This window comes from Lethenteron reissneri, chromosome 22 (assembly GCF_015708825.2).
Source record: "Lethenteron reissneri isolate LAM-NWPU_2019-01 chromosome 22, ASM1570882v1, whole genome shotgun sequence".
NCBI classification, from domain to species: Eukaryota; Metazoa; Chordata; class Hyperoartia; order Petromyzontiformes; family Petromyzontidae; genus Lethenteron; species Lethenteron reissneri.
Window position 1 is genome coordinate 13,178,706 of NC_083800.1, and position 14,099 is coordinate 13,192,804.

At 46.1% G+C, this 14,099-nt stretch overlaps 1 protein-coding gene across 2 annotated transcripts in view; it reads left to right on the forward strand.

The window, feature by feature from the left end:
* The window catches only part of SH3BP2 (SH3 domain binding protein 2), a 41,249-nt gene that overhangs the window by 18,054 nt on the left and 9,096 nt on the right, over positions 1-14,099 (forward strand). The window contains exons 4-8 of one of the 2 annotated variants that reach the window (XM_061556619.1): positions 4,665-4,782; positions 7,351-7,421; positions 8,709-8,815; positions 12,102-12,140; positions 12,454-12,519. In XM_061556619.1, coding sequence (XP_061412603.1) covers positions 4,665-4,782; positions 7,351-7,421; positions 8,709-8,815; positions 12,102-12,140; positions 12,454-12,519 — 401 coding nt within the window. The remainder of the gene's footprint in view (positions 1-4,664; positions 4,783-7,350; positions 7,422-8,708; positions 8,816-12,101; positions 12,141-12,453; positions 12,520-14,099) is intronic. The other variant, XM_061556620.1, reaches the window with a different exon arrangement.

The window sequence follows — 14,099 nt, forward strand, 5'->3', positions numbered from 1 at the left end:
ACAGACAGAAACACACACACAGACAGCACGCTAACCACTACACTACCGCTCCCCACACACCACACACGCACACACACAGACACACACACAGACACACACACAGACACACACACACAGACACACACACACAGGCAGCACGCTAAGCACTCCACTACCGTTCCCCCTACACAACACACGCGCGCGCGTCCATAGGTACACATACACGCGCTTGCTGCAGACACACACGACTTTCAGGGTGCATACGGCAGTAAACGACTGAAATAATAAAGCGGCAATGCTGTGTAAGGAACGCCTTAGACCCGCATTATACATTTGTGTAATGCGAGCGTAAACACACAAACACACACAAACACATACACAATACACACACACATACATGCAGACACACAGACAGACACATAACACACATACATACACACACATACAAACACAGAAACACATACACACACATACATAGACACACACATACATACACACGAACACATCCACAGACGTACATACACACATACATACAGGCACGCAGACATACACATAAACACATACAAAAAAACCCACATACATACACACACACATACATACACACAAACACATGCACACACATACATACATACACACATGCATACAGACACACAGACATACACATAAACACATACACACATACACATGACCCGGCTTCGCCCGGGACTTGGATCCACCACGGCGGCAAAACCGACATACATACACACACAGACATACACACAAACACATACACACACATACATACACACATGCATACAGACACACAGACATACACATAAACACATACACATGACCCGGCTTCGCCCGGGACTTGGATCTACCACGCCCAGCCGCCTTTGTCTCCCAAGTGCCGATGTTAATACGCCACACCAGTTACTCGTTTGAGGCTGAGTGGACCTAGGGGAGGTTCAAATAATCGTCACCGGTGGTGGCCGTGAGCGGGAATGGAACTGGGTTCGCCGGGTTGGTAGCGCAGCGTAGCGTTAAGCACTACACCCACCGCTCCTCACACACCACACACGCACAGACACACACACAGACACACGCAGACACACACAGACAGACACAGACAGACACACACACACACAGACAGCACGCTAAGCACTACACTACCGCTCCCCACACACCACACACGCACACACACAGACACACACACAGACACACGCAGACACACACAGACAGACACAGACAGACACACACACACACAGACACAGACAGCACGCTAAGCACTACACTACCGTTCCCCCTACACAACACACGCGCGCGCGTCCATAGGTACACATACACGCGCTTGCTGCAGACACACACGACTTTCAGGGTGCGTAAGGCAGTAAACGACTGAAATAATAAAGCGGCAATGCTGTGCGAGGAACGCCTTAGACCAGCAACACATTTGTGTAATGCGAGCGTAAACACACAAACACATACAAACACATACACACACATACATACACACACACATACACACAAACACATACACACAGACATACACACAAACACACACATACATGCACACAAACACATACACAATACACACACACATACATGCAGACACAGACAGACACATAACACACATACATACACACACATACACACACATACATAGACACACACATACATAGACACACACATACATACACACAAGCACATGCACACACGTACATACACACATACATAGAGACACACAGACATACACATAAACACAAACACACATACACATGACCCGGCTTCGCCCGGGACTTGGATCCACAATGCCCCGCCGCCTTTGTCTCCCCAGTGACGATGTTCACACACGACAGCAGTTACGCTTTTGAGGCTGAGTGGACCTAGGGGAGGGCCAGGTCCGTTTCAAATAATCGTCAGCGGTGGTGGGCGTGAGTTGGAATCGAACTGGGGTCGCTCAAGCAGCTTAATGACTGTTTGTACAAAGAACATATAAAGAATCGATGATAATAACCAGGCAAGAGTCCACATTATAGACTGCCAGTACACGCACTCAGCTTCATAAGCAGGCTAGAGTGTACATGATAGAGTGGCAGTACGCTCACCGAGCTTAATAAGCAGGCTACAGTGTACATGATAGACTTGCAGTACGCTCACCCAGCTTAATGAGTATTTGTACAGTGAACATTAAAGTAATCGATTGTTGGCGCGTTGGGTTTAAAAGTAATATTAATAGCACACATTGTGGTGGGGGTGTAGTGAAGAGTAGGAAAAACTTTGATGAATTTACCTCAGAGTGGCGTGGTGGGTGTCGAGGCCTAGTAGCGTGCAAAGCCTGCGGCCTCGCCTAAAATTGTCGGCTTGGAAGAGGCAGGGTACGGGTGGCGTTCCTTCCCCCCCCCCCTAGCGCTCCAACAATACTGTGTAATGGCTATTATTTAATTAAATACGGAGCTTATGAAAGTGGCGAAGGCGTGGCTAGCCGTTGGCAGGGGCAACCGCCGTCCAATGAAACTGCAGCCCTTGGCGAAGGCGTGGCTAGCCGTTGCCAGGTCCAATGAAAGCGGTGAAGGCGTGGCTAGCCGTTGCCAGGGGCAACCGCCGTCCAATGAAAGTGCGTATGGGCCAAAGTCCACACACACACACAGACAGACAGACATGAACGATTTTATATATATAGATTGCTATTTACATTTTTTGGTAGATTTATGAATAAATAAAAATAAAAATGTAAACACAACTTTTTAGGTGTGGTATTGTCCCACCTTATTTGATGATCTTTCCTTAAATTATTCTTTTTTTCCCGCACCTTAGCCATGAATTGTACAAACATTATAATGTCAAAAATGTAGCCCAAATTATGTACATGCTCCAACACCACAAATGTGGTGTTGGAGCATTGATCCAGACATGGTATTAGGAATTCTTAAATAATATTGCATTACACTGTACATTTCTTGACCGCATCGAGTGGTTGGGTTTCAGGCTCAAGAAACCGCAATCTGATAACCTTTTCCAAAACCCGTCCAGCTCAGCTTTCTCACAGCTTCTTGTGCAGTGGCCACCCACAATGCACCAGCCCCCCCCGGATTCACCCAACCCACCCAAAATGCACCAGGCCCCCCCCCCCGGATTCACTCCACCCACACTACACCAGCCACCCCGGATTCACCCCACCCACCCACACTGCAACAGTCCCCTCGGATTCACCCCACCCACCCACAATGCACCAGCCCCCCCGGATTCACTCGACCCACCCACATTGCAGCAGCCCCCCCGGATTCACCCCACCCACCCACACTGCAACAGTCCCCCCGGATTCACCCCACCCACCCACACTGCAACAGCCCCCCCGGATTCACTCGACCCACCCACATTGCAGCAGCCCCCCCGGATTCACCCCACCCACCCACAATGCACAAGCCCCCCCCCCCCCCCCTATTCACCCTACCCACCCACACTCCACCAGCCACCCCGGATTCACCCCACCCACCCACAATGCTGTCCGATTATAAAACCAGGCCCTGTTGTCCACTTCTATCGGACTCCACTCATTAACATTATTTTGTGCCACTGCCTCAACTATTTAGGATTCCCTCACGTGTTGTTAGTCGGTTTAAATCAGCTGATTCGAGCGTGGGATTAATCTTATAACATTATAATGTTTTTGCGTGTGTTTTCTGAATGAACCTAGGCATTGCCCTGGATCTCACTCTTACCCCACCTGCCTGTTGCACGGGCAGAAAATCACTGTATTATTTTTCCGTCAATAGTGTTCGAATGCAACGTTTCCACTGGCACATTAGTGCCAAACCACCGCATGGACCTTAAGGTGCGGGTGTTTATTTTTGCTGGCAAGTTACCGCGACAAGTCGGAGCCATACCTGGATATTGGTAGCCTTACGAGAATATATATAAGCCTGGCAAGGCAGGATCAGAGGTAGGGCAAATGCCATTGCCCATTTCCCCCTCCTCTTCCGTTCCCTTTATCCCCTTTTGTTATCCTCTCCCCATCCTTTCCTCCCATATAAACTCTCATGCTGCTGCTCACGGTGGCCACCTGGGTGGGGCGGTGAGCCCAAATTGTCCTCCTTACTTTAAACCCCAGGAACACTGAGCCCTGGGGACTTGTGCTTTGTGCCGGGCTCTTGTTAGTTGTAATAAAACAAAATTACAAGGCCCATTGCATGAGACATCAGTGGGCTATGACAGTCTTAATGATTGCTGCACATTGCCACAAACTACCCTTTTCCCTCCCACGTGCTGGCCACCACTTGGGGGGCAGCCAATCAGAATGCGTTCATGTTGCAGGATGGGGGGGGCCTTGGGGGCTCTGCAGGTTCGAGGTGCAAGGCGTGGGTGGGGGGGGGGGAATGTGGGAGGGTGGAGGTACTGAGTGGTCGATTTTCTGTAATTGGTAAGATTGGTAAGATCCTACCGCGTCACAGACACGCGTCTTCCGGTCCATTCATCGTGAGTGACGCCAGCGGCACGGCTCTCCTTCTGCAGTGGAAAACCTACCTGGGCACCTCCTGAGCCAGCCGTTCCAGGTTGGCTCAGCACGGCCTCAACAATGGCTCAAGTTGTGTAGCGGAGAGGCAGAGGAATTCATGCGGCGTCTACAAACAACGAATACACATTTGTTGCAATTGTGTCCGTGAATTGTGTCTCATTTTTTGGTACGGTGCGTGCGCATGTGGCAGAGTCCTCCGCGCTCCAGAGGAGTTTGGCTCCCACGCCATCTATCCTTTCAAGGTGATGCACATGTGCAAGAATCGACGCAAGTGGTACTTCTCGGCAGCGAATGAAGAGGAACGCAAGGTGGGGGACGGGCCTTACCTTGTCTTCCCTCATCCGTCTTTCTCTCTCTCACCGGTGTCGCACAATAAGCACTTGCAATTCTGTGGAGAATATAAATAACAAAATAGATAAGCGGACTATATGCATCCATAACATATATCTGTATTTCCCTGTAAAATAAGTATTTTTACACATTTAGTTGTTTCCATTTCATTTTTTTTACCTACGTGACTTTACCGAAAAAACCAAAGAGTATTTTTACACAACTCATCAGCCCAGACGAGAGTTGGCTTGTATTGAATCAATGCCGCTGAGATTATTGCGCTCCCGGAAGACCGCGGGGCTCATGCACTGTGAAAAAATACATTTCTTTTTTTACTTTACGTGGAGAGACATTAATGGGAAGGAGACGTATCGTCAGCTAATCTGTTTTCTCACTCGTGGAGTTCAGTTCTGATGATGCAACCGGATAAGAAGACAGACGAGAGTTGCAAAGGCTGTGCTGAGTCGACAAAGTGACAGCAGAGCACAGCATCACATTGGGGGCAGCGTCTCGAGAGCTTCCTGCCAGCAGTGGTGTCATCAAGCAATTGCAGGACTGCACCTTTAACCATTGCTACAGGGACACGCTAGACATCCCAGAGATAATATTAAATATGGACATAAATTAACAAAATTAGGTAATCGGATGGGTTGTGTTCGGTTTTAATCAACTGATGCAGCTGCTTATATGCTTATGTTGTGAAGCAATGTTTGTTAATTGTGATTTATTCGTGTATGTTCATTGCGTGATTTATTTTGGGAAATGTTTTTTTTTATTGTTTGGTAGGAATATCAGGTGGAAATATGAGGTATAATATTACATATTTGAAGTCATTTAAGATCATTGTTATTTGTCCACTTCTGGACAAAGGCCTCCACCAAGGTGACGATATCTTAACTATGTCACCTGGTATACAGGAGATTGTTAGTTCGATCCCAACCTTGAATACTGTATATTTAGAGTTTGCATGTCTCTCTCCCCGTGGTCGTGTGCATTTTTCTCCAGGTCCTCTACTTCCCTCTACATTTAGAAACCACATGCGTTTAGAGTATTTGGCTGCGATAAATATCCACGAAATAATAAGCCACTTCGTTTACCTATCATTTGTGGCCAGGTCGCTTCTGACAATTTGCTATTAAAACTCATTGGGCCTTACCTGGTCAAATAAAAAGAGTTTGGTTTAGTTTGATAAAATAAATAAAAATAGTTTGGCTTAGTTTGAGCAAATAAAATAGTTAATCTCATGATTCTGCGATGATGGAATCCATCTAACTTCTGCGTATGCGCTGATCTCATTATTCGACCTCTGCTGTTATCTTCTCAGGCTTCCAGTCGCATCACCAGTTTATCCATCGGCAATCATCCCCCTCTCGCGATGAGACCTGCCCAAGTCCTCTTACTCTTTCATAACACCCAATAAGATGTCTCCTCCAATGTGTGTGTTCGCTCTCCGATGCACGTGTTCCTCTTTCTGCCCCCTCAATGTAATTCTTAGAATTTGATGTCTCCACGTTTTTTTCTGCGTACTTCTCAGCTTTGTTCCGTATTTGAGTTCACGTTACTGATCCGTTTCACGACGATGAACAGGCACTGTTCAAGGGTACACACGTTTGTGTAAGTTTTGACACGTTACTCACCTTATTGCCAGACGGCCACGAGCCTTTTTTTAAATACACAGTTGTGCCAATTGTTCAACCACGAGGGGAAAACCACTCGTTAAGTTGTACGACTGCGTCAGTGTTTGCGGTCGTGCTGCTGCGTAGCTCTCCATTGTATCTTCATGTTATGCCGCGTGCTGTGCGGCACGACGTCCGAACGGTTCACTCCTCGTAACCGGGAGCTTCTTCACTTCCCAGGAGAAGCTCCCCGCACAGAGCGTGACCCGTCGGACAACACTCCAGACGGCACGCGGTACAAACGCCGAAAACACATCTGAGAGTGACGTCGAAGCTGCTTCTGTCCAGGGCTGATGACCGCTGCTGTGCATTACTTCACTGTATGTACAGTGTGTATGTTGAACTTGATAATTGGTTCTTTACCCTTCTATCTGGCAACAAAACTGACACCTTTTTGCAAGGAGTCATGTTTGCATAGACCGCAATACCTGCAGTCATAAATACAAACAAAAGACATAACTCTGATAATGTGCACTGTCCTTGAAGTTGATTGGTCCACACCCGAGACAGCTTTCCTTCGAGCCTAGTCTCATATGGGTTGGACCAGATGACGCCAAAACATTATCAGAGTTATGTCTTTTGTTTGTATTATGACTGCAGGTATTGCGGTCTATGCAAACATGACTCCTTGCAAAAAGGTGTCAGTTTTGTTGCCAGATAGAAGGGTAAAGAACCAATTATCATATTTTTACTGGCAAATGAGGTCCCCATAGTGTATGTTGAACTTCTTTCTCGCCGTACGTAGCCATCCGTGCTCATCGGAGGTGCGGGGAAGGACAACCAAGCACAACAATCAATTCCCACAATCATCACGCGCCTCGTGCACCGACTTTCACTCCTTCACTTCATCGATCCTCTCTCTTTCTGCAGAAGTGGATGGGAGCCATCAGGAATGAAATTAAGGAGCAGTGTATCATCACCGAGTTCTATAAGAGCAGCAGGTATACCACACAGACACGTAAGAGATACATTTACAATTTCACACAGACCATCACTGAGACGACAAATAGGAAATATCTATAATGTTATTTTATATTATACCAACGTGACTTTACCGAAAGAACCAAAGAGTATGGATCCCTGCAGTCACGAAAACTACAAATTGAGATTCGAATCTAGATCTATAATGTTGCATTTCCTTTATCAACTCGCATTATTTTTGGAGACATCTGTTAAAAAAAAAGTACGTCAAACATATATTCCTACGTGTTTTATATGTGCGTGGAAGGGTGGCAGACGAGATTTCACATCCTATTGTATAACTCACTGTGGACGTGGTAGAGGACTGGCAGAGCAAGGGCGCGAAATGGGCCGAGGTGGTGAGGTGCGACTGAGAGGAGTACACTGGGCGGCATCGTTAGTCGCAGTGCGATGAAGAGAAAAGAAGTCCAAACATTTATGGAGTGGCAACCTTTTTTTTTGTACCACGAATAGATTGCTGTTGGTATGGATTACGGAGAAGCTGTACTCTTGGTCCACAGTGTTTTTAGGCTTCAAGCGTGTTTCCCATCACGTTACCCAGCGAACATCGACGCTCCCGAAGCACGACAAGTCGAAGACGACGCAAACATTACATGCCTCATCCATTTCACTGGCGATCCCCGCATCTTCATTCAAAATACCGGGATTCTCGTGGGGATTCCAGGAGTCATCACTGGATGGCACGCGTCATTGATTGGCTGCCCCCTAGAACAACATTCGCCATGCAATGACGACGGATAGATTCTGTCATGAAAAGCTCATCTGATGCTCGCCTATGAACACGTTCAATTGTGCAAGTGAGAATCAATTAATTGCGATTCATTCAAATGGTATTTCGAAATGTTCCTATTTAGGCTAATTGGATGAACAAACTCTGCACATGAGATAGAACAAATGAGGAAAAAAACACTTAAGGTTTAAAAAATGAAAGAAAAACAGAATTGCTGCTTGACTCACAGGCTGACACTGAATTGTGCCAATTTGTAGATTATTTACAAGCCAAAAAACGATGTCTGGTTCCATCATCTCAACAATTTCACGAACCTGTTGGGAACCATATTCAGTCTTCATTACGAATCGAATCGTAATTCCTTAAAAGGTTATCGTCAAGAGCTTCCCGCCGCTTAGCGGACAGGTGCACTTACAGGACGAATTAAAAATGAAAATATTCCATCGCGATTCATTGTGAAACAGAAGAGACCAGAACGGCTCTGAAGGTCGCCCATTGTGTTCTTCGTGTTGTGTAGCAGTCGGCCCGACAGCCCGAGTGAGGTGGACAGTTTCTACGGGTCTGTGGAGAGGCCTGTTGCCATCAGCCTGAGCAGGGACGGTGGCCTGCAGCTCCTTGGCACCAGTAAGTCAAGCACACATTTACACTCCCACACTCACACAACGCACTTGCTGACATATTTGTTTTTTTGTTGCTCTGATATCTATTTGGTCAATAGACCCTTACCCGTTCCGATGACGTACACGTAACGCTGAACCGCTTGCACGTACGCACATGTACGTCATACGTTTTTCTTCCGATTCCGTTCCGATGACATACATTTGCATCGAAACGGAACCGAAAAAAATAACTTTTTCGATACGGAGGCTCCCACAAGGCCACGTGGGAGGGCGTGTGGCAGTGTGGCACCAGCTATTATAGAGGGAGGTCGTGTCGCTACGGTTCTCTGCGGTGAGTAGTATCTTTAAAAACAGCGGTGCTCTCTAAATAAAATTAATGCTGAGCGCTTGTGCGTTCCGAGAAAACAATCAGCTGTACGCTGCTTGTTTTTTGCTGTTATTGACTTTTGCCATTTTGGTAACTCTGGTCACTCTTGCGAATTGGAATCAAATCCCGAGTTGTCACCTTGGTTTTTAACAAAGTGAACCGACTAAACTGCACAGGGGCAGCGCTGCGGTTACAGTTAATGCTCACGCCGCTGCTGGTGGAAGGGCCTCCACTACAGGAAGCGCCAGAGAGCTCACCACGACAATCATAATCACGATCCAGAATAGTGGTCTTTGGGTTACATCGCGTAAATATAAATGTGTTGTTAAGCCCGCCGCCACCCGACACAGCCAATTAGTAAGGTTTGTTACGTAAACAATACATGCCAATTAGTTACTAGTTCAGCACACTGGTGTGTTGGAGAGTAAGCCCACAACATTTACAATTATACTGGTAGGAACCTCCTGGTTACACCAGCCCACAGGGGATTATTCTGTCCGTCGTGCAGGGAGGGGCTGGGTGGGGAGGGAGGGGCTGGGTGGGGAGAGGAGGGTGGGTAGGAGCTGCGTGGGGAGGGGAGGGTGGGGAGGGGTTGGGTGGGGAGGGTGGGGCTAAACTCAACGTTTAACCTCCTCACGCCGGCTTGTGCCCGCCCACACAGTCGGGCATATTTGCGGAATACACCACGCCGCCATTGACCCTGGCCATTGACCGAGCAACCCAACATTCCTACCAGCTCCCACCGCAGGAATGTGTTAACGATGATGGCGATGAATCCTTCATTCGAGGGTCAGGAGAGATGCTCAATGTTGGGTGGTAATACTGTACATTGCGGAGAAGAGAGCATTCATCGTTTGTAAACCTAACGAGGAACTATTTTTATTTGTTTTATGAGCTAAGGCCCACTGTTCTATACAGCTCTTTTTCAGAAGCGACCTGGCCACAAATGCTAGCTCAACGAAGTGGCTTATTATGTGGAAATGTATCGCAGCCGAATACTCTAAATGCGTGTTGATTCTAAATGTGGAGGGAAAAATCGGAGGACCCGGAGAAAAATCCACACGACCATGGGGAGATCCATGCAATATCCAAATATACAGCAGGCGTCAGGGTCGGGATCGAACCCACAACCTCCTGTATACCAGGCGAGGGAGCTAACATCTTGCCAACATGGCGCGCTAATCATCTACAAACACTTCTCACTTACAAACAATGTGTAACTTGTTCCTCAACTCTTGTTAACATTATAGAAGGAGAACATGGAAATGTGATCTCTGATTCCCAGTACCAAGTTTGCATATTTATTGAGCATAACCTCCTGTGAATTGAGAGAGTTTCCCAAACCACAACCAGGGATGAGCTGCCCCAGGAGTGGTTGTGCATCCATCGACCCGTAGAATCATTAACCACATTCGGCTAAATGCACTTAGAGTGTCGAGGATAATTAGTAGATCGGGAATCGGAAAAGCAAAGATAAAGATTGCCTTGCCAGGGAATTTCGGAGACCGCATAGAAGGTTCCTCCAAGCTGTCCTCCGTGGCATAAAAATAAAGACTCGATGATGAAAACTACTGCCGCATCTACTGTGCTCAACTTTGCCGTCAGGAAACGTCACAGAGAGAGTTTTTTTCCAGGGATGGAAAAGGGATGACGTCGCTAGGGGAACGCGTATGTGCTGATTGTAGCGAGGAAAAACATTCCTTTATAGCAGGGGTCGAGTGACCCCAAAATAGTGTTATTTTATAGGGTTTATATAGACAAAATGAATGGTTCAGATGTGCTTCCTTTGTCATGGCCATGGTGGCGAGATGTTAACTACCTCGCCTGGTATGCAGGAGGTCATGGATTCGTTCCTGACCCTTGACGCCTGTATATTTGGAGTTTGCATGTCCCTCTCTCCCCGTGGTAACGTGGATTTTTCTCCGGGTCCTCTGGTTTTTCCCTCCACATTTAGAATCAACGTGCGTTTAGAGTATTTTGCTGCTATACATTTCCTTGTGATAAGCCACTTCTTTGAGCTATCATTTGTGGCCAGGTCACTTATGAAAAAGAGCTGTATAGCTCAGTGGGCCTTATCTCGGTTAATAAAAAATAGTTAAATAGTAGTTCATAATTAACACAAAGAATATGTAACATATTGAGTATATATGTACTGTGTAGTGAATGAAACCAATTTCTGGGTCGTCTATTGGCTGGCTGATACAGAGATGTGGCTAGATCAGTTCAGTCAGAACACACAGAGAGAGATTAACATATAGGCCTTCGTAACCATTATTATCCATAGAGGTTTTTTTGGTTAGATCGCGTAGATATAAATGTGACACGTAAACAAAACATGTTAATTTGTTACTAGTTTGGCATCCCGGTGTGTTGGAGAGTAAACCCACAACATTTACAATTCGAGTATTGTGATGTTGCTGGTTATTACAACCAGCATCATTAGGCGACAGCCAGGGTTGTGGAGAATAAATGTGATTTCGTCACTGTGAACCAATTAGATTACGAAGACCAGAGGGAGGATTCACGTATTCATATACATTACAACGGATATCTATTATTAGTTGGGTTATTCACAATTTCAGGATATTTTTTTAAGGAAGATTCACGATCTGATCAAGGCCCTTGCTTGACACCTTACGTACGTATGTACAGTGTGTACGTTGAACTTCTTTCGCACCTTACGTAGCCAACTGTGTTAATCGGAGGTGCGGGGGAAGGACAACAAACTAAGCGGACAAGAAGCCAAGGCTATACGTAGATTGTGCTTCGTGCCTTTGCAGTCACAGACGCGCCGACCAGGGACCAAGATGGGGATTGGGCCCATCCCAATACACACTTGAAAGGACTCGGCACACTCATATTTAAACACAATACTGTACGTGACGCTCGCCCTCGAATGCTATCCCTTGTATCTGGAATGTAGATAATGGTGATTTTGAAGAACCGGATGATGATTCTGAAGGTGAGAGATATGCAAGTGTTCACTGAAATGCAAATAATTTCCTCGGGGCATTTTATATATAATAAATGTGTTCGTTATCATGCACATGCCATGCATTACTTTATTTTTAGCATTCCTAGTAACGACTGTTATTTTCATCATTCTATTAACGTGCAAGGAAATTCAATGCTTAATCGAAACACTACTTTTTGATAAAGAGGCATTACATGAAGAAGCTCGCCTTACATAGTTTGATGGTTGTACAAAGGTTAATCAATCATTAACTAATGTGGTCATACAAATGTAAACGAAAATCAATTCATATTTTTTTCAGACGTGGCACACGACTCAAGCCATGCCTCCAATGGCACATGCTGGTGCTGCTGCTGCTCAGCTCAAGGTACCAGCTCCAGGAGTGGACTCACTCATTCGCATTTCTGTGACAGGGGTTCTCAATACCTTTTGTTTTTGTGAACTCTTTGGGGAGTCTTCTGGTATGTTTGTACGTGTGTTGTATTTCTTTCGCATCACTACGTAGCCAATTGTGCTAATCAGAGGTGCGGTGGAATGACTCATCCCCTCTACATCCCTCTCGAGTGAACATCCAGGGCCTGATTCGTGCAGCCGTTTTGGCGACCGTTGCACCAAAAAGTGGCGGATTGCGCGTAGAATCGGTGCATTCTCGCAATATTAGCATTCACTTGTGTCTGATGTCGTACAAAAAAAAACAACGGAAGAATTCCCCCCACCACTGCCCACTGCGTAATTGAACCCAGTGACCTGAGTTTGATTCCCAGCCATGGTGAAAGTCAGTCAGTGGCGAGTGGCATCTGAAACGGTCCTGGGTCCCCACCTTCACAAACCCACGCTATGCAGTGCGGTGAAGTATGGTTAAACAACCCCACGAATTGACGCAACATGAGGATGACTTCATCCAGCAGTGGGTTGGCAAATAGGCTGTACAGAACGTGACTTGGGCCCATGGATTCCCACCATACCACGATCTCTTAAGCCACGTACTGTATTGTGACTTTAACAAAGTCTCACAAATATATTCGGTGAAAACTATTTGGTGTAGCATTCGGCAAAAGATTGAGTTTTTATTGAAATTTGCACCTGAAAGAAAAAATATACAACAGAAATGTGCCATTTGTTTTTTTCACCACGGTTTCAGAACCACTGTGTGTGACTTCACACAGTCTAGCAATCGGCACATACCTGTACCGGGTACGACTGTCAAGCGAGCCGTTTCAACGGGAGATAAGGCAGTGAACGGAGCAGCATTTGTACGTAATAGTGTTGATACTGTTCATGTCGACTATAAATATTTGTTTCCATTGCAGCTGTAATGTTGTGAAGCACAATGAGCGCAGAAAGTAGCAAAGATGTGTTTTGTTTGTATAGGGGCGAACTGATTTACCACGGGTGCCCTGGTGGCGATATGTTAACTACCTCGCCTGCTATACAGGAGGTCGTAGGCTCGATCTCGACCCTGACGCCTGCTATATATTTGGAGTTTGCATGTCTCTCTCTCTGTGGTCCCGTGGCTTGTTCTCCGGGTCTTCAGAGTTTTCTCTCCACATTTAGAAACATGCGCTTAGAGTATTTGGTTGCTTGAAATTTCCACATGATAAGCCACTTCGTTGAGCTATCATTTGTGGCCAGGTCGCTTCTGGTAAAATGAAAGAAAAATAGTTTTAATAGCTTAATAGTTTATTGACTAAGGGAATACATTCGGCTTGACAGCGTGCCAATCACAGCTTTTCTTCCCAAAATGGCTTCTGGGTAGTGGGACCTTGAATGTCATGAAAAATGTCAAAATGGCGAGACAAATATGGACCTTATTTAACCTAAATCTGTCATTAATTCCAACTTTTATAATCAGCAGTAGGTCAATTGAGTCGTTTACGATGAACGTGTGTTTCATTTGTTTTCCGGCTCTCCTCCTTCCATAGACATTAGAACGTGATTGAGGTCAAA